We start from the raw sequence: 24823 nt of genomic DNA on the forward strand, positions 1-24823 counted from the left end.
CACACACACCCCACACCCTAGCCTCACTTCCCAAGGGGGAGTCTCAGGTAGGATTGGGGAGGTGAGTGGAAAACAGACCCCCAATCAAAGCGTGGCCAGGACTGTGGACAGCATCAAGGGAGAGGATTTGGAGGTTTGGGGATCTGACTTCAAATTGAACGCTCCGCAGCTGCGTGTGTGACCTCGATCGAGTGACTTCCCCTCCCCTTGTCTTAGTTTACTCCTCTGTGAAATATGGGAATTGGCCTAAATGACCTTTGAGGTTTTTGCTGGCTCCGGAAACCTTTTTCATTTCGTTCAACTCTACTCAGTAGTCGAAGACCCTAAGACCGTCACCCTGTCGACTCTGCAGCGGCCCCCACTCGGGGATCAGACTTCAGCAGGCTGCGTGCGCACATCTCAGCGCACATCCAGGAGCACCCAGGATCTCCTAGAGACCTGGTGCTCCCTCACACCCGCATAATGCCGCCCCTCTCACGCACACTCGCCGCGTCCTGGTCCTCGTCCTCGTCCTCGTCCTCGTCCTCGTCCTCGTCCTCGTCCTCGTCCTCCTCCTCTCCCCAACCCATCCCACAACCTCAACAGGTGCTCGAGGGGCAGCCTTGCTGGGTTCTGGAGAAAGGTGCTGGAGAAACTGTGTCTCAGAGACTTCAGGCGACAGACAGACATCCCGACGCCTCAGACTGAGCTTCTACTGATGGTCGCGTCAGCGAAATGGCTTGTTGGGGGACAGGTGGGGAATGGGCAATGTTTCTACCAAGATCCAGGCGCAAGGTGTGCGGGTGGCGTGGGTGGGTGGGGACGGGGAGAGAAGACTCGCTTTACAAGGAAAGTATCCCCCCTTCATTCTCAAGGTGCATTTGACTCCTCTGGGACAGCCCCTCCCCTTCCCTCTTGCAAAAGCCCCGGTTTCCCCCGTTGAGAGTTGACTCTGTCCCACGCACGATTCACGCTTCCTGTGGGGGCGAGGGCACTTCGGCGTAGCAAGCAGCCCATGGTACAAGGGTCTGTTGCACGCAGACAGGCAGGCAGCCCGAAAATCTCCCTGTGTGCCCCTCCTAAACAGCCCAGTCACCCCTAACCTAACCCTCCTGGTTCCCCTACATTTAGGCCGCCAGGACCACAGCAGAAGAGACTGCATTATGCTGCCTAAACCGCCCATTAGTATGGAGAGGGTGGAGCTGTGCCCCAGCTCGCTTCGCCTATATGTTGGGGTAACGGGGTCCCCATGTTGGGCATTCAGCGGCCAGAGCCTCTGATCGGCTCCACTGTCCCCCATCTTCTCCTCCCTAATGGTGGGGGGGGGCTGGACGGGGATGGTGGCGGCGGCGGCGCGAAACGTTGCCATAGTAACCGATGAGGTTGGTACAGATCTCTTTCCTCCAAGGCCTTGGGGAACCTGGCAACCGGGCCGGGGGCTGCGGCGGACAGGAGGTGGGGCGCCCTTCATATCCTCCCGCCCCCAGCTCTGTCCTCAGCCTGTGGCCGCACGGGGAGGTCGGGGCTGAGTCACCCTGCAGTGGGCACAGGCAGGTATCGTGAAGTTAGTCCTCGGGCGTGGAGACAAGTTTCCCTGGAACCTCTGGTTCTCGGGACCCGGACAGAGCCCTAGGGCCCCTCTCTGGACCCCCTCCAATCAGGTGACTGGTTCTCACTTTGCCCTAAGCTTTTCCTCAAGGCCGGGGACTGCAGGGCCTGGGACTCATAGTCATGCAGAGGGATTTCCTAGCAGCAGGGGCTGTCTCCAAGGAACCCTGGTTCACCCGGAGGCCCGCAGCTTTTTCATCCCCCGCCAATTTTCCAAGTTCCAAGTGCCACTGCCTCTACTCCCCCCCCAGAGCAGACACCAAGGTCTTCGGCGCCCTCCAGAGGCGCTTCCAGCCCTCGACGAATTCACCTCCAGGCTGGCTTTTGACAACTCCCCACCCTGCCCCCGTGCTGCCCCAGACCAATCTCCCCGCCAGTCCGCAGTCTCACCCGTCTGCTCTAGGAAGAGTATGCCACTATCCCCATTCAGTATCTGGGCTTTGGGGGTCCCTGTTCCCAATTTTTTGCCCCTACTGTCGAAAGATTACATTCCCATCTCCATGCCTTGTCTTTCCTATATAACTATTCCTCTCTTTCCCTGTCTCTGCATCTCTCCTCCCAGGCTCTTCTGAGCACTCCTTCCCTATCTCCAGTTCTCTCCTCTACCTCCATGCCTCTCTTCTGTCTATTCCCTGTCTCCATCCCCACTTTATCTCCAGCATCCATTTCATAGCTATCTCCATCATTTATACCCTACTCCATCCTGTCTCCATCCACCTTTTCTTTTTCTACCCTCTGTTCCTGCTCTATCCAACTCCTCATTTCTACTCCTTTCTTCAATTTCCATCTACTCTTTTCCTTCCCTCCATCCACTTCTTTCCTGTCTCCATCCTTCTTTTGGTCTATTATCTTCATCTCCATCTGCCTCATTCCCATTTTCCTGTCTCCCAATATTTCCATTCCCATCCATTGTCCCCATCTCTCATCCTACATCCATTCCCTCCGATCCTCTCTGTTCCTCCTTGTTCCCCTCTCTACCCACCTCTCTCCATCCCACAAGCCCTTCATCTCTGCCTTCCCTGTTCCCCCCACCCAAGATTCCAGTCTTATAGATCCAGGACTTCTTAGGTTTACTCCTTCCTAACTTTCCAATCAACATTTAATACTGCTGTCTCTCCTCTCCCCAATTCCTGGGCTCTATCCTTCCCAATATCTCCTAATTCTCTAACACCTATCATTTCTCTTTAAGAACTCCTTTAGGGGCAGCTAGGTGGCCCACTGGATAGAGCTCTGGCCTTGGAATCAGGAGGACTTGAGTTCAAATCCAACCTCAGACAAATGACACTTAATAGCTGTGTGACCCTGGGCAAGTCACTTAACCCCAATTGCCTCACCAAAAAGGCAAAAAAACAAAACAAAACTCCTTTGCCTGCCACCCCCACTTCCATGCTTTCAGTCAATTAATTTCCTACTTGATTCTCACCCTTTTCCCTCTCCAGGAGGGCATCATCTCTGCTTTTTCAAGTTTCTCTTCCATTTGAGGGGAGGGGTGCAAAGGAGAGAAAGATCATGCTCCTTGCAGAGGAGCCCCTTTTCAGCTAGCCCTACTTGCTTCATCAACTTTTTTGCCCAAGTCAGAACCATCACTACCACCCCCCCAACACACACACATACACCTACCTCTGTCCTCTCTTCCTGTGATCATTCTCCCATTCCATTCCTATCTGTCACTCCCAATTCTGCCTCTCTTTCTGAGATGGCCACATTAGCCAATTTGGCCAAGAGACCAGACTCAAAGCTCTGCCCCCAATAAAAGGAGTCTTTTTCAACCCATCTCTCTCCATCCTCCTCCCCTTCCCATTTCTGACTTTCTCTTACAGAATTCTCTTTCTCTACATCTCTCCACTGCAATGGCTCCATTTCACCCATGAGACTTCTCCAACTGGATGAGAAATAAGCACAGGCTCAAAGAACATTCTCCTCCTTACCTTGCCCTTACCCTGCCCCACCCATCCCATGTCCATGGGATGAGCACAGATGTCTGTATTCACATGAATCTCTTATACTCCTTGGCAGTGAATGGCAAAGAACAAGGTGCTGGTCCTCCACCTCACCCACAATCCTCTGCATCACCTACCTTTCACTTGTCACCTCACCCAACCTGGGCCTCACTTTAAAGTCTTCTTTTTCCCAGCTCTATCTAGCTAGTGGCTCAGCCAAGGAGGGACAGGGCCTTCTCCCCCATCTCCCGCATCCCCATGAGGATGCTCTTCTTACAGGATATATGCGTGTCTAGGATCTTCCTTTTTTTTTGTGCCTCTATTCACTAGAATTCCCCTCATTTCTGTCCAAGTGGATTCAAGTCCACCTCTCTAAGAACCCATTCCCCCTCCATCCCTCCCTCTCTTGATCCCTCCCTCTCTCTGCTAGTAAGGAAGGTAATTACAGACCCTAGCTATCTAGTTTATAGAACTAGTACTGATGGGGTCCTCAAAGGCCATGTAGCCAGCCCTTCCTTTTACAAATGAGGAAACTGAAGCTTCAGGAGGTGAAATAAGAGACTTGCTGAAAGTCACACACTTGTGGAATCCTCTGCTCCATAGCCAGCACTTTTTTCATTTTCAATACCAATAAAAGCCTTCATCTGTTTAGGCCCCTACTCCAAACTCCCCTCCCTCTCCCGTTTTTCTCCTGACACGTGGATAGACTTTTCTCAGGGTCAGGGATCATTGGATTTAGAGCTAGGAGAAATCTGAGGCTTTCTAGTGCAACCCCCCCCCATTTTTACTAACAAAGAAACTGAGGTAGGATAAGGATAGCATGTCTAGACCTGGCACTGTTTCCACTGTCCCCATGACTGCCCTACACCTCCCAGACCGGGCTTCTCCTCATGACTGTCCTCCAGCTCCCAGGCTGATGATAGGGCTTCCCCTCCCATTTCCTTCCTGCTCTTCTTTCCTCCTATGCCAGGCTGCTTCATCAAAAAAACCCTGTCAGACTATTCAGGCTCTCCATTTGACCTCCAGGGTCTCTCCAACCAGTACAGTACAAACTGTTGCATCTATCTGCTTGTCCCTCCTGCCTCCCTGAAAACAGTCTCTTTTTCCCTCCTTCCCTTTCTCTTTCTTCCTCCCTCTTTTCTCCCTTCTTCCCTCCCTCCTTTCCTTTCTTCTTTCCCGTTTCCCTCTGTCTTCCTTCCCTCCCTGCTTCCTTCTTCCTGCCGCACCCCGTAGTTGGTGACGTGGTTGACGTTGCCGTAAAGGTAGTTATAACGCTGCAGTGGAGGACTCTGTGATGTCACAGAGCCGCTCCCTGGACCCAGGTGAAGGGAGCTCTTTCTCTCTGACCTATGAAGAAGGCAACGCCTGATTCCCCAAGCTTAGGAGCTAAGAACTGGCAAGCGGCAGAAGATAGGAGCTTTCTTCCTCTGTCTATGCAGAGATTATTATAGTTGATAATAATACTAGCTGGCATGATTCTATAGCGCTTTACCCTTTACAAGTGACCTCATATATATGCTCTCATTCGAACTTCAGAAAAGGCCTGTGAAGTAGATGGGTGGTACAGGAATTATCCTCCCTATTTCACAGATAAGGAAACTGAGGCTGGAGAGGTCATATGATTTGCCTTAGTTCACCCAGCTAGTAAGGGCCAGAGTTAAAATCGAACCCAAGTCCTCTGTATCTGATTCCAGATCCGATGCTTTCCACCATACCATAAGTGAATCAGACCAGGACTGAAGCCTGTTCTGCTTGGGTATTTCCCTTCTTCAGGTGACTTAAATGTTTCCGCTGAGCCCTAGACCACCAGTCACTGTTGCCTCCACAACCCGAGGCAGCGCAGGTGTAGAATACCCCTAGAGTGGCGAGACGCCCTCCTCTGCGCCCATAAGGAAAGGCCCCGTGAGAGAACGAATACAGGTGTAATTAACTATGGTCCCCTGTTTCTCCTCAAACCACTATTCCCATCACCCCCATCCTATCTTCTATCAGGCGAGAGCCCTCACACACACGCGCCTTGGGTCTGCCGGGGAATTTAACATCTTCCTGCCTCAGGGTCCTGAGCTAGTGATGACCCCTTTCTGAAACAGTTGCCCCCCTCCCGCGGTCCCCCAAAGACACACTACATACATATTTGCCCCTTCCTCCCCGGCTCCCCCTCCCTTGGCTGCCGCCGCTATAAATAGCCCCTCTTCCCGTTTCCTAAATTCCCTGCTGACGTCGGAGCTACGTCAGTGTGTAGGAGCCGCGGCCACATGAATGAGGAGCCGGCCGGAGTACTATCCCAGCTATAAAAGCTGCGGCGCGGTGGCGAAGGCTGCGGGAGCTGAGCGGCGGGGGCTGGGACGCCAGGCATCCAGCCGTCCAGCCGACCGTCTGTCCGGCTGCCTCTACCAGGTAAGAGGGGCCCAGGAAGGGTGGGAGGTGAAGGTGAGTTAGGCGGGGGTGGGACTTGAGCGGTGGCTCAGAGTGCAGGGAGACCAGAGGGCTTCCAGGGAGCACCAGGGGGCCGGCCCGGCACGTGCTGCTTCCTTGCTGCCCTGTCCCATCCTCTCTGTCGGAGACCGCCCCCGCTCGGCCTCCGGAGGATCCCTTGGACCCCAGGGAGTGTGGAGGGTTTTGCCGTGGCCATGTCAAAGCCCTCTCCACCTGGGGAGCCCCCCGGGTGGGTTAGGTAGGTGGGACCACGTCTCTCTCTCTCTCTCTCTCTCTCTCTCTCTCTCCCCCTCCCTCCCCCTCCTCTCTCTCCTGAGTTGCACCGGTCCACCCACTTCTAGGGCCCTGGGACAAAGCTGCAGCAAAACCACTCCGTCTCAGTCCCTCCACCCGCCCCGGCTTCTGTCCCAGAGGGACAGTGGAAGAGCCAGACGCCAAGAGCTAGCTCTGGTTCCGTTGGTTCCTCTGGTTCCTGCGCCATCCCAGGCAGGGAGGGAGGAGGGGGAGGCGGGAATCCGCCTCCTTTCCACTCCCCTGCCCCCAGTCCTGCTCCACATGCCTATCTCGCTTTCCCCCCGAGGGCCCCATCCCCCGGACTCCTGCCCCCCCAATTCGGTAGCTCCACGCACCCCCGCCCCCTCTCTGCAGCGGCGATGGCTTGGTGACTCAGCCTCGGCGGCTAGAGCTGGGGGTGGGGGTGCGGGAGAGGGAAGGACGTGCTTCCCACTACCGCCCTGCCCCCAGTAGAGCACTCTGTTTTCCCTGGCTTCGCTGGACTTCGAGTCTTTCCAGGAACCCCTTCCTCGCATTTCTCTCATCTCCTGGAGATCCAGCCCATCTCCTTCAACCTGTCCAGATCCCCAGCTCTAAGCCTTCTTCTCTCTTACAAACATCCCCCTCCCTCCACTCTCATTCACCCCCCACCCCCTCTACTGCTGAGAGCTCCCGAGGCTCGGAGCTGTCCTCTCAGCACCAGGAGCAAGACAGGCCGGGTTGCTGACGGAGCTCCACTCAGAGTACCGCCTCCAATGCTTCCCCCCTCTACATCTCCTCTCCCAGACCCCTTCCCCCCTCAGCCACCGGAACTGCCCCCTCCTTTTCCCCTCCCCCGCTGCAGCCTCCCACGTCACATTGGTTCTGACGTCAGGGGCCGCGTGCTGAGCCCCCATGCTCCGGCACTTTGGGGGGGAGGGGGAAGAGGGGAGCCTTTTAATATTGGGGGTGCGTCTGTCTCTCCTGGCAGCTCAGGCTCCAGCCGCTTGCCCCCAGGCCCTGTCCAGAGACGCTGCAGAAGCGGCAAGAGGAGGATTCATTCAAGTCCGGCCCGGGCAGCGCGCCGGCACCTTGGCTCTAGACTGCTTACTGCCCGGGCCACCCTCAGTAACAGTCTCCAGTCACGGCCACCGACGCCTGGCCCCCGCCCCTGGACACCCGGACACTCCTGGAAGCCCCGCAGACTCCCGCCGCCCCCTTCAATATCTCTGCTCCAGAACCTCTTCTGGGCTCCCTCGCCACCCCGCTACTGCAAATTTTGCTCCCTGCGGTGTCCATGAATGTAACCCCAGACGATGCCCAAGGCCCCAGACCCGACAGTGCAGAGGAGTCCCAAGGGGTGGGGTGGGGGGCAGGGAATGGAAAGAGGCTGCCTTTCCAGTGGGGCCCCTAGGCTCTGGGCAGTCCTACTACCCGAGGGCCCATCTTTGGAACTGTCCGTGGTGCTGATCCCAGCGGACTGCTTTTCCTGTAACCAGCCCGAGCCTCTTCTGCCTTCTGCACCCCGGGGCTGCAGGGCTGCGACTGAGCCCCCGGCCAAGGTTAGAGTGCAGGCTCGCAGGTCGTAGGGGGTGTATGCAGACCCCCAGGGAAATGCCGCAGTCCCTGCGGCCCCGGACATCCGGGACTACAAGACCCTAGCCTGGAAAATTTTATGGGGGAAGCAGGGCTAGACATCTATGGCCTTAAGCACGCAGTATCCCAACCAAACCCTTTTGGGGCCGGGGCTGCTCCGCTGAGCGGCCCCCGGAACTGCGCCGACCCTCTCCTCTTCTCCAACACCCCCCTTTCCCCCTCCTCACCCCCCACTACCTAGCCTTAGCTCCCCCCCACCCCCCAGCCGCAGCCTCTGACGTCAGGAAGCTACGGAGATGCCGTCACTCGCGCGCCCCACCTCCCCGCCCCCGCGTCTCCAGGGCAACCGTGGCTTTCGATTGTTACTGTGGGAACCGGGAGTAACAGTCTACAGCCATGGTCGCCCCGCAGCACGCCCACGCGGCCGTTCCTCCCCCCCACCCCTCCTCTAGCGCGCGCTTATTCGCCCGCCCCGTCTGAGGGCTGGGGGAGGGAGGTGGGACTGTAGGCGGGGCGCAGGTTGAGGGGGCGGGGTCAGCAGCTTCCGGACCCCCACCCCCACCCCCACCCCTCCCCTGGGTGAGAGGCAGGAGGCAGGAGCCAGGCACCTATGGAGGCAAAACATTCTGTCCTCCTCCAACCCCTTGGCACCATTTGGGGCTAGGGGACACGGCATTCCTGGGTCTACAGCTAAACACAGCTTGAGGGGCCGCCCCACCGCTGCCCCCTACCCCACCAAAAAAAAGGAGAGCAGCCCCAGCAAAAGCTACTGAAGATCGCGGCCATTTGTCACAGTGAGTCTGTATCTATGTCTATTTGTCGCCATGAGTCTGTCCATATTGTCCCTCCTTTCAGGTAAATGTCCTTCCCTGTTGCCATCTCTCCCCCCCTAGCACCTAGAGGTGATTAGTCACAGCCTTCTCATACCCACTCCATCCCTTTTTCTCTTGAAAGCCCTCCCTGGCCCAAAATGAGAAAGTGGAGACTTGATGGCAAATCTTACATTCAGCCTCTTTATGTCCGGATGACAATGTCGGACAGCCCTAAACTGGTCAGACCTTCCAGGGATGAATTTGAGAATAGAATTTTCCAGGGGTCTCTTTCCCACCCCCAATACACAAGAAGAAAAAGAGCCTCAAGTATGGTGGTGAATGTGTGAGTGGAGAGATGGAGACAACGAGAATAATCATTCTGAGGCAGGAGACAGAGACACAGAACAGAGGGAGGGAGAGAGAAAATAGGAATGGCTCCATGCAACCTATTATAGGCATAGTTTCCTTCTCTCCTCCACTAACACTTTCTGCCCAGTATCATTTAGTGTGGCAATGGTAAACTAGAGAAATCACATTCTCCTAGGATACCAGAGTTCAGCCAGGTAAAGCAGTTCTAAGTGTATGTCTCCAGAAAGTCTTAAGTGGATTTCAGCCATAGTGTGGCAGGTATTTCCAGGCAGGTAGGCTTTCTGGAGCCCCACTGCCCAAGCTGTAGGTAGCTATACACAGGAACCCATTTTGCAGATGTGTAAGATAATGGAACATCCTAGGTATGAATCCTTACCCTGCAAGACAACAGGTTGTGGGTTCAGATTTCCCTGTTCCATCTCCATAGGGAGGGTGAACTTTGCTTTTCTATTTAATTTCATCCAGGGAAAAAGTCTTGGGGCCTGAAGCATCTTGGATGCCAGGTCTAGGAAACATCTGAGCTAATTAGTCCAACTCCTTCATTTCATTGATAAATGAGACTTTCTAGTAAGGAAGTGACTTCCCCGAGGTGATATAGTAAATATGTGTCAGAGCTGGAGTTAGAATCCAGGTTTTCTTGCTCCTTCCTAACCCTAGTTTTTTTGTGTTTTTGTTTTTGTTTTTGTTTTTTTTGCCTTTTTGGTGAGGCAATTGGGGTTAAGTGATTTGCCCAGGGTCACACAGCTAGTAAGCGTCAGGTGTCTGAGGCCGGATTTGAACTCAGGTCCTCCTGATTCCAAGGCTGGAGCTTATGTACTGTGCCACCAAGCTGCCCAACCCTAGTTCTTTTCATTCAATCAATGTACCACAGACAGCTGGGAAGTTTGGTTCTGTGAATTGTGAGGTGGGTGCTTTGTAGGTTTGTGGAAATATGGACTCAGTCTGTGGAGAAAGAAGGTAGGAAAGAAAGACCAGAAATCACGCAGAAAGAGAAAGTTGTGTCTAAAATGGAGAAACATGGCACACATTTGGCAGGGGATGAGATCATAGAACCTTAGAATTTTAGTTGGGGAAATAGACTTTAGACATTTAGTCTTATTCTTAAATTTTACAAATGAGGAAGCCAGGGCCCAGAGGACAAGTAACTCATTCAGGAACCACGTACAAGTAAACAGGAGAGCTAGAAGTTCTGAGGCAAATGATGGGGCAGTTTCCTTGGATTTCCTTATAAGACAGCACAGAACAAGGGAAATGCTGAATTAGGAGCCAGGACCTGAGTTCTACTGCCAGCTCTGACACAGATCTACCTGTGGGCCTCAATTTCCTCTTTTGAAAAATAAGGGGCTTTGGATCCTTTTCTATTATTTTAAGAGTTACTCTACTCTGCCCATCATCACCATCATCATCATCATCATCATCATCATCATCATCATCATGTCTGGAGTTAATAGCATTTTGATTGGTTGGTTCCCTTTCTCCCCCTCCACACTATCCAAAATACAATCAAACCTCATCTTTCATTCTTAGAATCCTGAGAGGTAAGCATAGCAGCATGCATTATTTTCTAGATCAGGAAATGGAGGTGGGATTCTCACTCCTTTCTCATTTCCCCCAAAGTACTCACCCTCCTACATTGACACAGATTCTTCAAAGTTAGAATAAGGCTTGTGCCTCAAGACTGTGCACATAGCTGCCAGGGTTCCAGTGCCTGAAGCTCGCAGATGGTGTGATGGGTAGAGGGGGAAGGGGCAAGACAACTCAAAATCCCATGGAGGGGGCCAAAGCAAAAGGGGGTTAGGAAGGCACTGAGAAAGAGAACAAATAAGGCATATCAAAGGGACAGTGATGACCATGGGAGGGGCTATTGGCTTATATGTGAAGATGTGAAGGAAGCTTGAATATGCTTTGCCTTCCCAAAACAGACAACTTTGGGTTCTTCCGTCCATTACACTGTCCTAATCTTTTTTGCCACAGCCTTACGAAATTATTCAGATGCACATTCAGATCTAGGACCAATGGCCACAAAAAGGAAAGGGATTCAAACCAACAATCTTCATCCCTGGAGTATAATACCCCTAGGTCATGGTTCCCTGCCATGCCAATGATTTTTTAAACCCTCTTTGAAAGGCTTCAGACTGTGCTTTCCTCCTTACCAAGTTGGGGCTTTTAAATAAGGCTCAGTACCGAACTGCCACTAGGGGTAAGGTTGAGTGAAGATTCGAATCAATAAACATTTATAAATACCTATTATGTGCCAAGCACTGTGCTAAAGTGCTGAGGATACAAAAAGAGGCAAAAGACAGTCCCTGCCCTCAAGGAGCTTACAATCTAATAGGGAAAACAACATGCAAACATATACACAATGCAAGCTATATACAGGATAAATAGGAAAATTAACAGGGAAGACACTGAAATTAAGAGGGGTGGGGGAAGGCTTTCTATAGAAAATGGTATTTTAATTGGGACTTGAAGGAAGCCAGGGAGGTCAGTAGATGGAGCAGAGGAGAGAGAGCATTCCAGGCACGTGAAAATGCCCAGCAAAAAGAATGGATTGTCTAGTTCATGGTACAGCCAGAAAGCCAGTCTCTCAGTGGATTCAAGAGTACATGATTGGGGGGAGTAAGGTGTAAGAAAACAGGAAAGGTAAGATGGGGCGAGGTTATGAAGGCATTTGGATGCCAAACAGAGCATTGTGTACTTGATTCTTGAAGGCATTGCGAAGCCACTGGACTTACTGAGCAAGGCAACGATATAGAGCAGTGCTTTAGGAAAATCGCGTTGGTGGTTGAAGGGAAGATGGATTTGAGTAAGGTGTGGGGAGTGGGGAGAGACTTGAGGCAGGCAGACCCCACAGCAGGCTACTGCAATAATCCAGGGGTGGGATGATGAGAGTCTGGACCAGGGGGTTGCAGTGTCAGAGGAGAGGAAGGGGTATACTTGAGAGAGGTGTTGCAAAGGTGAAGTTGACAGGCAGTAGCTTGAACATGGGAGGTAAGAGATAATGAAGAATCCTGGGTGACTTCTAGGCCAGAGGGCCTGGGAGGATGGTGTTGCCCTTTATAGTAATAGAAGAAAGGTAGCAGAAGTAGGGGAGGGTTGGGGCAGTGATGATGAGTTCTGTTTTGGACATGTTGAGTTTAAGATGTCTATTGGACATACAATTGATGATGTCTGAAGAGCAGTGGAGCAGAGTGTGGACCAGGGTAGGGAGAACTGAGTATCATCAGAATGGATTCTCAAACCGATAAAGTCTGAGCATGTCTCCCTTGTCCAAATTCCTACCACTCTGCCAGGAGGAGAGATTAAACTGCTGCCCTCATCAGGCAGGCTGAGGGAACACAGAACCTCAGGCCTTGGTCCCCAAAATCAGGAGGTGGGGTCATAACCCAGAATGAAAGCCATCCCACTCATTATGGCTTAGTGGTGATACAGGTTTTCCCTTGTCTCAGAGCCAGTCTGGAAGGATAGCATCACATGGTAGCATGGCTGAGGGTGGGACCAAGCACTAAATGGAATAAGAGGGCAGTGAGCCAAGTTGTTAAAAAGTGGAAGATAGTGGGGGGGGGGAGGTGTGGGGGCTGGAACGTCTCAAGAGTAGTGACTGGGAAGCCCCTAACTGTGCTTCCCAAGGGTAAGGTTGTTGGGCTCAGGTCTAGCTGCTACACAAAAAAAGATTCCAGAAAGCTGTCCTGTGACTCAATTCTACTAGAATTCTACTCATCTTACTCTTGTTTGGGCCTCTGAGTGAGGATCTCTTTTCCTTTTCCTCTTCATCCGTGGACAAAGTGCCTTCAGGAGGAGACCAAAAATGGAAAATTCAAACAAGAAACTTGGGTGTGTGTTTGTGTGTATGTTTGGTACACTTGTCCTGGGAGCGCATGGCTGACACACTCATTCAGCACCTACCCAGGGCATTTCACTTACACCCATTCATTCAAAAAGTATTTATTTAACACCTACTATGAGCTGAGAACTGGAGACACACAAGTAGCTTCCATTCCATTAGGGTGAAACGACCTACACATAAATACAAAATCATTTCCAGGAGGAACACTAGCAACAGTGGGGGGGGGGGGTCAGGGCAGGTTTCATGTAGGAGATGGCACTAGAACTAAGCTTTAAAGGAAGCTAGGGATCAACAAGGCTTAAGAGACATCAGGATTGCACCCAGGCACACCGGACACCCTATACAAAGACACAGGGATAGAAAATACATGGGGAGTGACTGCTAATTTGGCTGAAACACAGAGTATGCGAGAGGAAAAGAGAATTGCACAATAGCAGACCTGGAAAGACAGGCTGGAAGCCAGATTGTGAAGGGCTTTCTATGCCAAACAAGTTTTGTTTTATTCCTACAGTCTAACAGCCACTGGAGCTGCTTTGAACAGGGGAGGAACATGACCAAACCTGGGCTTTAAGAGTATCACTGACAACTATGTGAAGGAGGCATAGAAAGGAGAACATGGAGGCAGGACACCCAATCAGGCTCCTGCAGTAATCCAGGCAAGAGAGGAAGAGTCTCAAGTATGGTGGTGAATGTGTGAGTGGAGAGATGGGGACAAACAAGCAAATAGACAAGACTACAACTGACTGGGCAAGAGATGGAAAAATGATCCTAAGACTGCAAATGTTGGGGCCTGGAAAGACAGTGGCATCTTCAACATAAACAGTTAAGTTAGGAAGAGAGGAGAGTTTGGAAATAAAAATGAGTCCTGGTTTTGAGATGTCTATTGAATATCCAGTTGGGAATATTCAACAGGCGGTTTGGCAAAGTCAAAGTTAGATAAATCTATGAGTTTTATTTGAATATAGATGATCATCATTAATGAAAGGATCACTTGCAGAGTAGAAAGCCCTGGGATGCACCAACACATAGAGGGCCCGACACAGCTGATGATCCAGTAAACCAGACTGAGAAGGAATGGTCAGAGGAGAGAACCTAGGGAGGACAGTGTCAAAAGAATGGACAGAAGGGTGGTCAAGAGTCAAGTACTTCAGGGTTCAAGAAGCCTGACTGCTCAGCCCAAGCTGCTTGACTTGGTTGTTGGGTAGGCCAGAGGCTCCCTCCACGCAACTGGTGTATGTGTGCACTAGGGAAACAAACATGTCAAATACCAAAATATGTGCTTTATTGGGTGGCAATTACAGTACTAACATTTCTCTGAATCCAACCCCTTTCCTGTCCACTTTTAGCCCAATATACCCACCCTAAATTCCCTACAGGTCAATCAGCCCATTTCTTGCCATAGAAACTATAGCACAGGAAAATCTGTCCAGTGTGTCTCAGCCCGCTTGCTCTCTTCCCAGCTGAATCCTCCTTCATCTGACTGCAGAGTTCACAACCCTGCTCGTCTCCGGAGGATGGGCATAGTCTGAGCCCAAGGGTACGATCAACATCTCTATTAGCTGATCAATGAAGGCCAGGAGCTGAACCCACGTCAGGGTTGCCAGTAAAAGGGTGCCTGGCCTAGAGCTTCAAGTATCCTTAATGATCGGTTGGGGGGACGGAGGGTCTAGGGAATCCTGAAATCTCACTTTGTAAACTGGTCCAGGAACTTGAGATATGCTTGGCGCTGGGGAGAAGCGGCTGGAATGAAGTGGCCACCAGGGTGGGAGAGAGTGACCGCCCCGGAGAAGCAACCAGCTAGTTCAAGACTCTCCTGAGAAGGGATGACTCTATCAGTCTCTCCCAGCACGTGCAGCGAAGGTAGCAACAGAGGTGCCTGCGGGAAAGGCTGGGCGAGTTTGGGGCCTCTCGGGCGAAAACCGGAAATCAAGATGACAAATCGAGGGAGGGGGAAGCGGGGGTCACCAGCCTGCCCCAGCGCACACACCAAGGCTGCTAATGCCGCCCCTTGACTAAAACCCAGGAGTCCATCCAAGGGGCCACATTCGGCCATCGCTCGGCCAATGACACTTAAGGCTTCCTCCAGGCCTCGGCATTCAGCTGGCTCTTCCAGGGCGGAGAACACGGCTGCCTCCGGATCTGAGAACCACCAACCTCGAGGTTCTTCCTCCGGGGAATGGGGCCCTATAGGAACAATGCGGAGAGCTAGAGCTGCAGATGAGGGGGAGGGCAGGAGTGCCCGAAAGCAGGGAAAAGGAGCAGAAGCAACAGAGCAAAGGAAGGGGGAAGCCACGGCTTAGGAAAACGGGGGAGGGCAGGGGTGAGCGCAGGAGGCCCGGCGCGAGAAGAGCTGGGCAGAGACTCCGGGTAACCAGAAGGGGCGCCACGCAAGTGGAAGCATGCGAGGGGCGTGGACGCACATGACTGGGGTGGGAGGCCACTCACCAGCCGGCGGGGCGGGCTCTGGGATGGGGTGCGGGCCGCTGAGGTACAGGAGCTCGGCGCGGCCCCGCAGCGCCTTCCTCAGAGACCCGGTTTTCTCGCGGAAGCCGCGCTCGCTCTGTCTAAAGCCAGCCAGGCACAAAATCCGCAGCAAAGGTCGTGGTTCCGACATGGCGACCTCCAGCCCTGAGAACCGGAAACCGCTCGGCCGCGAGCGGAAGCGGAAGTGACTGGGGGCGGGCTGAGCTCAAGGGGCGTGACCAGCTTGGACGACCTTTTCCTTGACGGGGTTGGGGGAAAGGGGAGGAGCCGCGATGAAACCCAAGAAATGGGCCTCCGGCTAAGGGGCTCTAGTTCAGAACGCAGGCGAAGGCGCTGCCTTCTTGAGGCAGGCACAGTCATTGCAACCGACGGGCGGCCCGGTAGCCACGGGCCCCTTCACCTGACGGAGTAAGAGACCTGGTTAGGGAGGCTGCGTGAAAGCTCGCCCCGCCCTCCCGAGGTGGGGAGTCCTTCCCTTCTACGGCCGCTGGGCGGCAGCGTCCGCTAGCAGGCATCGGACGAGAGGGGCCGACGGCGTCTGCGCGCCTCTGTCCTCGAGGATTCCCCCCAGCTCCCCCGCCTTCCTCCCTTTCCGTGCGCACGCGCAGCACGCCCCCGGCCGCCCCACCTGCTCGCCCGCGCCAGACGACGACGCCCTCAGCCGCTGGCCCTGCCGGTGGCTCACGTGGTTCACTGCCCAGGGCCCCAGGGAGTTGCTCGAGTAGAAGTCCATGGGGTAGGGCTGCTGCCAGGAGACGTCCCTCAGGGCCACGGCTGCCTGCGGGGGGCACGGTGCCTTTGAGCAGGTGCTTCCCCCCCCCCTCCGGCCAGGGGCAGCCCCTCGAGGCAGAAGAGCTGGAGCACCTGTCACCAAACCACCCCGGGCCTCAGTTTCCTTATGTGTAAAAGGAGGGGGTAGAGGAGGGGACCTCTAACGCCCCTTCCAGTGCCGGATCCTGGATCCTTCCTCAGATATAAACGTTCCCCAAGAGAGACTGTAGACCACCTTTGGGGGAAGGGGGAGCCCTGACCCGCTTACCCAGGGGACCTTTCATGCAGTGTTACCTCATAGGGGGTAAGCAGCGGTTTGGGAAAGGCTGTGCCCCAGTCGATGGAGAGGCGTGGACAGGCCACCTGTACCCACCTGAGACAAAGAAAGCATCAGAGGCTCAGCAAAGCAATGGAACCCTTCTCCACCAGAAGCTGGACCTGATTCTGCCCAGCAAGAGGACCAGAGAATGACCTTGGCATCACCCCCATTACCCCCCCCCCAAGTGGGACCTGGGTTCAGATCCCAACTCTGCCACCCCTAGGACCTTGGCTAAGTCACATTAACTGTCCTGGGCCTCAGTTTCCCCATCTGTAAAATGAGAGGGTTGGACGAGATGACCTCAGAGTGTCTTCTAGTTGCCCAGATATATGATCTTGCGATTCACTCCTCTGGACTAGAGGCTATAGTCCCCTCACCTGGTTCAGAATTTCCCCTCTACTCCTAAAATTTGTTTCTGGGAAGCTCTTAATTTTTTTTTTTTGCCTTTTTGGTAAGGCAATCGGGGTTAAGTGACTTGCCCAGGTTCACACAGCTAGTAAGTGTCATGTGTCTGAGGCCAGATTTGAACTGAGGTTCTCCTGACTCAAAGACTGGAGCTCTATCCACTGTGCCACCTAGCTGCCCCCCCCCCCAAGCTTGTAATTTTTGCGGCAACTCTGGAACCCCAGCCAAGTCTGTAAGCTTCCAGAGAGCAGGAGTGATGTGTGAAGCCTGTCCTGTCAGACCCTCGTGTGATCAAGGCCAGATGACCCAGTCAGTGATCAGTAAATGCTGGTATCTGATGACCACCAAGTTGTCGAGGCTAGTGCTGAGGTGCCCAAGGTGGCATAATGGTTTGGGCACACACGCTGCCAAGCTTCTGTGTTGCTTAGCTCCCTCAGAGTCACTAGGGGGCTGGTTTGGGGGGAGGGGCGCACCAGAACTCACACATCCACTTCTGGGAACAGGCTGAGCTTGCTGGGGAAGATCTCCGAGAGCAGCAGCCTGAAGAATGAGAGCCCCAAGTGGCGGAGCCGGGATTCTAGATGCTGTGGAAGTCACAACGATCAGCCAGAAGCCCAAGGCCACCTACCCACCAACCCATTCCCTCGTCCACAGACATAACTATCTGAGGGGCCTTGGAGGGTCTCCCCTACTGCTGCAGTGTCCCCCATTCACCTGCCTACCAGCCAGGCAGATAATGCAGATCATACCCTAGCCCAGCCCCAGGAGAATCAGAAATCACACTGGACGTTGTCTACCTCCCCTAAGCCACCAAGTCACCTCGAGGATCTTGGGGCTTCCCTGGCGGCCCAAGGTGCCCAGGATGAGGCCCCAGGATCGGGCAGAACGGGCAGCAGAGATGGCCTCTTGGCGGGCAGCTTGCATTTGCTCATGGCCGTAGTGCTCCCTGGACAAGACCTTACTGTACGGGTCATATCTGCAGAGAAGAGCAGGCTGCCCTCCATGCCCAGGAGGCTGTGCCCAAGACAGAAGGCCCCCCACCTCCACCCTCCAGTTCACATGGCTTACACAAGCCCCATCCACCACCTGCTTCTGCTGTTGAAGGCTAATTGAGGGGAGGAAAAGATAACCGTCCCAGGGATAAGGCAGGCAAGAGGGGAAGGGCTGGGGATAAAGAGCAGAGAAAGACACTGCCTATGGGGAGGGGCAGCCAGCAGCCCAGCATCTCAGTGCCAGTCCCAGCTGCCCCAGGAAGCTGGCTCATTGGCAGCTGGGATCTTACGGTTGCAACCATGCCCCATCCCTCAGGTCCCCTGAGTTATGGGGCTGACCCAATCCTGAAAGGAAATGAAGCAGAATTTCTACCAAGTGGAGCCAGGGCAGAAGCAAAACACACCTTCTGAAGGCCCTTACACCCCAGCATCCCAGTACCTGTATGCAGAAACACCAGGGTTGGCAATCATGATAGACTCGAGATGGAAACGGCCATCACCGAGATACCTGTGAGTGGCAGAAGAATGTTTAGCATGCCCTCGAGCCTAATCCCAGATGAAGATTGAGGGGAGGCCCCCCTCAACTCCTGATGCTAAGAAACAGAAGGGTGACGCATTGCCTCCAATTCTCTTCTTTGTGAAGGGCTGCCCCCAAGCCCCTTCCTGTCCAGTGGTCCAACAGTGCCTTCCCTCATCTTTGAAAGGACCGAGGTGTGGGAGAGAGCCTTCACCCCCTGAACAGCCCCTTCCTGCACACTCTAGGGGACCAATTCAATTTTAATGAGCAGCTGCCCTCCACACTGCCTCTTCCCCTCCCCCACCTATGCTCAGAGGCCCCAAAGTGCAGGTACTTATCAGGGGAAGAGATATCAACTGACCACAGGCGGCAGGGAAATGGCTGCCAGAGAGGAGGTGGGGGCAGGGCAGGACTGGGAAGGATCAGACAGGGCCTGTCCGTAGAACTGAATGTTCTCTAACCTATAAGGGGCAGAGATTTAGGGCAAAAACAGCCCTCCCCTTTGGGACAAGGGCCCAGCCAGAGATACCAGCGTCAGGCAGGCCCTGGGACAGAGGGGGTTGAGAAGCATCTCTTCCTCCCTTGGATTAGGGTGGAGAGGGGGGGCCTCTCCTCAGGGCTGGGGGAACAGTTTCCTCCAAGGCAGTCTGCATTCACACAACATTAAGCATTTCCATTACCTAAAATAATTAGGCAGCAGGAGATGGTGTGCTCCTGCTCGTTAGCTGTCCTGACGCTAAATTAATGGGGCTGCAGTGTGGGCCTGGTCATTCGTCTTCTCCAATTACTTCCCCAGCACTTCGATCCCACCTCCCTGGCCCCCACCCTCTTCCCCTCCCAGTTCTCTCACCACCCAATTCCAATTCACATCAAGATATTCACATCGTGAAAAGAACACTGGAGCCCAGAGAAGCCACTGTGTGACCTTGGGCAAGTCACAGGTCTCCTATAAGACAAGGGCACTAGACCAGGTGAAATCTAGGGTCCCTTCAACCTCCAATGTTACAGTACATGTGTCCCCTGCCTCCAGAACTCACACAATGGCCTCCACGTTGTCCAAAAGCCGAGGGGATGTGCAGCCCAGGATCTCTCCAGGGGACAGTGGCTTGCATTGAGGCACACAAACTTTGTACTCAGATTTCAGCTCTTGGGCAACTATCTGTGTTGAGGATAATGAAAGAGAAGAGATTGGCTGGGAGGACACAGTTCAGAGGCAGTGAGATTTCTCTGACATTCCTTGATTCTGTTCACCTGTAAAGTGGATACAAACTGGATGGTGCTGACCAGCGCCAAGGAAGTCTCTGGGGGGAAGGCGAGTCGAACTGAGTCCAATAAGTGGGCAGTGTCTATCCGGATATCTACGAAAACATAGAGCATCCGAAGGCCCTGGGCCGAGACATCGATGGGCACTGGGGGCAGAAGGAAACCGGTCAGGACACTGCCGTTCTCCCTGTGCTCTGGGAGGGACCCTAGAGAGCTTGGCTTGTGGCTACAGAATCAGTCCCAGAAGCCAGGAGGGGGCTGGGTGGGGAGTGGGCACAACCTGGCTCTTCCAATCCCACCCGTTTAGGACCCTTGCTGCTTCAGCCGAGCTTTAGAACACCCACATCTGGAACAGCAGCTGTTTCTATGGCAACCAAATTGAAAGGATGGTTCTACCTGGGGATCGGGGAGGCCTTAGCCTTCCCAGCAACAAAAAGAGACTAAGAGACCAAAATCTGGGGGAAAAGAAAATGAACAAGGCTGCAAAGGAGAGGGAGAAGTCATAAGCAGAGCTGCCACCGCATGGGCTCTGGGTACCCAGGCAGCTGTGGCCATAGTGCACCAGGAAGTCGGCTCCCAGGGCACGGGCAGTGAAGTCATCCACGCAGCAGGCACCATACGTCACATCCCCCATCACCATGGCCTCAGCTTCTGTGAACCTGCCAGGGAAGGGGGGAACGAAGGAAATGCCATCAGCTCCAAAGGTCTGCCAACCTGGGCCCCTCAACAGGGAGCCTCTTCCTGCACAAAGTAGGAGGGGCCCAGCTGCTGCCACCCTCCATCCTGGTGCTGGTATGACCTAAGGATGGTTCCCACAGTGTGCTGGTCTTCCCCCCACCTCCACTCTGTGACACACACACACGTTACAGAACCATCCAAGGGCCTGCATGTGTAGGTAAGAATACAAGCAAAGAAAGGAAATCATGTATGTAGGCAGAGATGCACAGATTCAGAGGAGCATGCTGCCCAGCATGGATGTTTCCCCTTTGCATGGGACCACATGCAACCTCTGCCACCCCAATCAGACCCACCCCACCTCAGAGCTCCTGATGTGGGGGAAGGGTCTGTGCCAGTCACTCCCAATACATGCAAGCACCACTGGCAAGCCTCACGATGCAAAAAGAGTGGGATCTGGGCAGCACAATGCTGTGGGCATCGGTGCCAGGCCTGAATCATTGAGAGGAAGGGAGAGGAAGGGGAGAGACACCCTCCCATCCCCACCCCCACTGCCACAATCAGCACCAGGCCTGAATCACCACCAGGGTGGGGTGGGAGTCAGAAAAACCCTGCCCAAAAAAACGCACCAAGCCCTCCGCCCCGTTCCTTGGCCTGACTAGTCCAGTGCAAGCCTGAGATCCAGCCCCCCAGTACCCCCAATCAGGCCCAGCACAGCAGTGTGTTATTCAACTCCTTAAAATGCAGCCTGGGTGTCTGAGTCAGCTGTAGCACTTAATTTTTTATAGATTAAAATGTATGCAAATTGGCCCGAGCCCCAGAGAGCATCCCAGAGGGGGTAGGGGAGAGACTGGAGAAGTAGATCTGTGGCAGCAGGATGGGGGAGTCAGGGAGGGGAGCAGCAGCAGGGGAGTGGGAGGTTCCCATCACGAGGTGACCTCCCCTCTCCCCCCCTCGCCCTTCCACCTCCCCCCTCACTGTTCTGGTGGTATGTTCCAGACAGCTCAGCACACAAGGCCCCCCAACTGTGGCTAATTGTATTGAGGAATCATGCCGTGGGGGGCGGGAGAGAAGGGGAGAGAAATCTTCCAAACACAGGCCTACTGCCCAAACATGCCAGCCTCCAGGGCTACAACCTAGTTGAGTTTTGGGGGAAAAGACCCCCTCAGGGCTTTAACCTTACTCGAATCAACTCAGCACACATTTGTCCACTGACCTTCTATCCTCTGAGCCCCGAGTTACCCTGGGCTCCATATTGCCACCTCCTTGGCATCAGAACTGCCCTGTCCCTGTGACCAGGGGATGACCTTCCAACTTGAAGGTCTTAGACAAACAGGTGGACATCCGGGGGAAGGGGGGGGTGTCTCAGACCAGGTCGGTTAGAGGCAGCTCCTGCTAAGGAGACTGATGGGAGCCTTGATACACCCAGCCACCCCTGCTGCCCCAAACCTGCTGGAACCACTGCATGGCTGCTCATTGCCTCACCTTTCCAGAATGTCAACAATGGTACAAGCAAACATGAGAAGGCCTTCTGGCATCTGCAGGGCAACTGTAGACAGAATTGGGAGAAGATGGGGGCATCAGGCTATGCTTGATGTCCTATATACAGGACAGAACCCACTGCCACATCTCACCCTCCCCCCTGCTCTGATGCCAGGTCTACAGAACAGGTCTACCCCTGGCAGATGCTTGCTTACGCTGTCCAGGGAGGACAGGTAAGCCTGCCCTACCAACTGCTTACCCTTTTTGGCCTGGGCTTGCCGGACTCTCCAGATGGTCTTTGGGATCTCAAAGTTGTAGTTTGAGGGCAGGGCCTGGATGGCCTCCTGCAGCTGTGGGTTGCTCAAGATCTCAGGGGGGATCTGATTGGCCAGACGGCCTCGGAGGGGCCCTTGACCTGCTGGTACACACCCAACAGTAAGTCTTCCCCTCAATCCTGCCACACCCATCCTCATTGGTGTCTGTGCCCACAGACTCCCTGAGGACACCTACCTCCTGCCTCTCAGCACACCCAGGGAATCCAAAAGGCAGATGCCCAAGGCCAGCCCTGGGAGAAGAGAAGCCTTTCTTCCTCCAGTCTCCCACAAAACCAATATGAAAGCCAGGGGGAAATTTACAGAATGAACTGCCGTATCACTAGGTGACTAGGAATAAATGAGTGTAATAAGTAGGGGCAGGGCTGGTTCCAGAGTGTGTTTGAAGGGAAGGAATGATCCCAGGGAACTGAGCAGCAGAGAGAACCGTCTTCTGTTCGGGGAAGGCGCCAACAAGATAAAATGGGGTGACCAGAACAGGGGGACTAGAATGGTGACTGGATCAGTTACCTTGGGAATGTTTACCTAGAGAAGACTTGGTAGGGGGAGGGGGACAGAGCTGTCTTCAAGTACCTAAGGGATTGTCACACACAAGAGTGATCAGACTGTGCTCCCTGGCCCTAGACAGCCAGGCTGGGACCCCCCACTGGGTGCAAGTTGCTGAGAGACAAATTTCAGACAGACAGAAGGAAAATCTGGACTAATTAGAGTCCTCCCTGAGTGGACTGGGCTGCCTGGTGTAGAGGGGCTCCTGATAGGATTTGGGGGGGGCTCTGAGATCCCTGACAACCCTTGAATTCTGTGATCCCAAGCAGCCTGGCACAGAGAAGTAGCCTGAGTCTTACAAAGAGATAAATCACCTTGGTATAGTGCTAGGAGGCTTACATAGCACTTACCTGGGGAAAATCTCATGACACCAGGAGTAAATCACTACCACCACTGTACACAGGGGAAGGGGGCAGCTAGCTCCTGTAGTGGATAGAGCACCTGGCCTGGAGTCAGGAAGACCTGAGTTCAAATCTGGCCTCAGACACTTACTAGCTGTGTGACCCTGGGCAAGTCATTTCACCCTGTTTGCCTCAGTTTCCTTATCTGTAAAATGAGCTGGAGAAGGAAATGACTAAAATCACTTTTGTATCTGTACCAAGAAAACCCCAAATCAGGTCACAGAGTCAGACATGACTTAAAAACACTGAATAACACATACGAGTAAACTGAGGCTTAGAAAGGCTAGCCAATTTGCCCGGGGTCACACAGGTACAAAAAGACAACAGCCCACTCAGACACCCCATTCCCTTGGGCTTGGTAGGAATCCTGGACAGGTTATAGATGATTGGAGACAGGTTCCCGAAGCCGGAGGCCAGCTTTACCTGGCGATAGAATAGGTAGATATATTATAACTGGACAGTTGTATGGGGAAAATGCTAGAGAAATCTCACTTTCCCCTTCTCCCCCATAACTCTGTCTCAATGACTGGCCTGGAGGTGATGCCTAAAAGATTCCATCATTAGAAATTGGGTTTCAAGCATGTGGCTCCCGGTAGCATAGAATAGAAGGGCCCACAGCACAGTCCCAAAGAGCTGAGGACCCTTAGGCCTTCGGGAATGGAGGGGCTCGCCCAGAAGAGGAGCAGCTGGGAGGTCAGACTCTGCCTAATCCCCATTCTGGGAAGCCATGGATAAGTCCTGATCAGAGCAGGCAACCCGTCTGTAACTTCAGACAGGAGTCTGAAAGCCAAGGAGCCAAGAGACGCTCAGTCACATATGACAAGATTTGAACCCAGGTTTTCCTGACTCCACTTCCATTATAGCCAGGATGCCTCTGTCCAGACACTATGTGTTTTTATATAAAAATGAGCTCCCATTCCACCTGGACCGGCCCCCAAGGGGAGGGGGGTGTCGTCCTTGTGGCTCAGGGCTGACTCCCCCTCCCCAGGGACGGCAGCTGCTAAATCTTCCGTTTCAGAGGCCCTGGAAGATTACACCAGGGATCCCAAAGCACTGGGATCTCCAGCTAGGGTACCCCAAGTGAGTGATGGAGCTGGGGTCCAAGGTCTGGACACCCCCTCAGAAAAGTGGTTTCTTTGAGTGTTTGGAGGTTTGTTGTGGGGGTGCTGTCTGAGGATGGACGATTTTCCCCCATCATTCTGAAAGGGACCTCAAAAATGAAGGAGGCATTTCATGGGGAAGGAGAGGTAAGCCTACTATGTGCTAAGCTCACTTTATGTCTCATTTGATGCTCATGACAACTCGGCGAGGTAGGTGCTATTATGAGCCCCGTTTTACAGATGGGGAAACTGAGGCAGGTGGAGGTTCGGTAACTTGCCCAGCTGGTGTTTGAAGTCGGATTTGAACTCAGGTCTTTCTGACCCCAGACTCTTTTGCAGATGAGGAAAATGGAGCCCCAGAAGCGCCGTGACATGCCCGAGGCCTCGCAGGCACTAAGGGGTCGCGGGACCCAGGTTCCAGCCTCTCCAGGTCCCCTGCTCTGGCCTGCGGGCGCCTCGGACCCGAGGCGAGCGTCTTCTCCGCTCACCGCGGGAAGGCAAACGGAGCGGGACCGGAGCACCTGGCGGGCGGCCCCGGAGAGGCCCGGCAACGGAGAGGGAGATGAGGGAAGGAGTAGGACCACAGCCGCAGGAGGGAGGGCGCGCCGGGCCCGGAGCGAAGCCGCCGCACCTACCTTTGCCGGGACCGCCACGGCCTCCCGGGCCGCGGGCCTCCGGTTCGGCCAAGGCCGCCATC

The 24823-nt window shown here is 53.9% G+C and overlaps 2 protein-coding genes and 1 long non-coding RNA gene across 4 annotated transcripts; 1 reads left to right on the top strand and 2 right to left on the bottom strand.

Annotated features, from left to right (window-relative positions):
- Window positions 1-8392: 8392 nt before the first annotated feature.
- On the top strand, window positions 8393-14112 carry LOC114043282. The gene is made up of 2 exons (XR_003569078.1): window positions 8393-8605; window positions 13351-14112. It is a non-coding gene; the product is annotated as an uncharacterized LOC114043282 (long non-coding RNA).
- On the bottom strand, window positions 14100-15543 carry OVCA2 (OVCA2 serine hydrolase domain containing). Its single transcript, XM_027862354.1, has 2 exons — window positions 15285-15543; window positions 14100-15023 (listed from the first exon to the last, which is right to left on the bottom strand). The coding sequence occupies exons 1-2, from the start codon at window positions 15451-15453 to the stop codon at window positions 14524-14526; spliced, it is 669 nt and encodes a 222-aa protein (XP_027718155.1). The 5' UTR covers window positions 15454-15543; the 3' UTR covers window positions 14100-14523.
- On the bottom strand, window positions 15534-24823 carry DPH1 (diphthamide biosynthesis 1). Of its 2 annotated transcripts, none has more exons than XM_027862353.1 (12): window positions 24762-24823; window positions 22007-22162; window positions 21751-21814; window positions 20128-20249; window positions 19579-19736; window positions 19365-19486; window positions 18250-18318; window positions 17638-17794; window positions 17302-17402; window positions 16389-16467; window positions 15952-16101; window positions 15534-15723 (listed from the first exon to the last, which is right to left on the bottom strand). In XM_027862353.1, the coding sequence occupies exons 1-12, from the start codon at window positions 24820-24822 to the stop codon at window positions 15637-15639; spliced, it is 1326 nt and encodes a 441-aa protein (XP_027718154.1). In that variant the 5' UTR covers window position 24823; the 3' UTR covers window positions 15534-15636. The 2 variants fall into 2 exon arrangements, with proteins under 2 accessions (XP_027718154.1, XP_027718153.1); XM_027862352.1 differs by having other exon boundaries at window positions 22007-22165; window positions 24762-24822.

The sequence above is a fragment of the Vombatus ursinus genome, unplaced genomic scaffold, assembly GCF_900497805.2.
Source record: "Vombatus ursinus unplaced genomic scaffold, bare-nosed wombat genome assembly UNPS02014768.1, whole genome shotgun sequence".
Lineage (NCBI taxonomy): Eukaryota > Metazoa > Chordata > Mammalia > Diprotodontia > Vombatidae > Vombatus > Vombatus ursinus.

What these genes read in the sequence shown, in the direction of transcription:
- OVCA2 (XM_027862354.1), bottom strand. Translation starts at nt 15,453, where the DNA reads ATGTCGGAACCACGACCTTTGCTGCGGATTTTGTGCCTGGCTGGCTTT. An exon ending in AGAGCCCGCCCCGCCGGCTG is followed by an intron (nt 15,024 to 15,284) that starts GTGAGTGGCCTC and finishes TTGTTCCTATAG; the next exon opens with GGCCCCATTCCCCGGAGGAA.
- DPH1 (XM_027862352.1), bottom strand. Translation starts at nt 24,822, where the DNA reads ATGGCGGCCTTGGCCGAACCGGAGGCCCGCGGCCCGGGAGGCCGTGGC. An exon ending in CCTGGTGTTTCTGCATACAG is followed by an intron (nt 17,795 to 18,249) that starts GTACTGGGATGC and finishes TCTTCTCTGCAG; the next exon opens with ATATGACCCGTACAGTAAGG. An exon ending in CGTCTGGCGCGGGCGAGCAG is followed by an intron (nt 15,724 to 15,951) that starts GTGGGGCGGCCG and finishes TTACTCCGTCAG; the next exon opens with GTGAAGGGGCCCGTGGCTAC.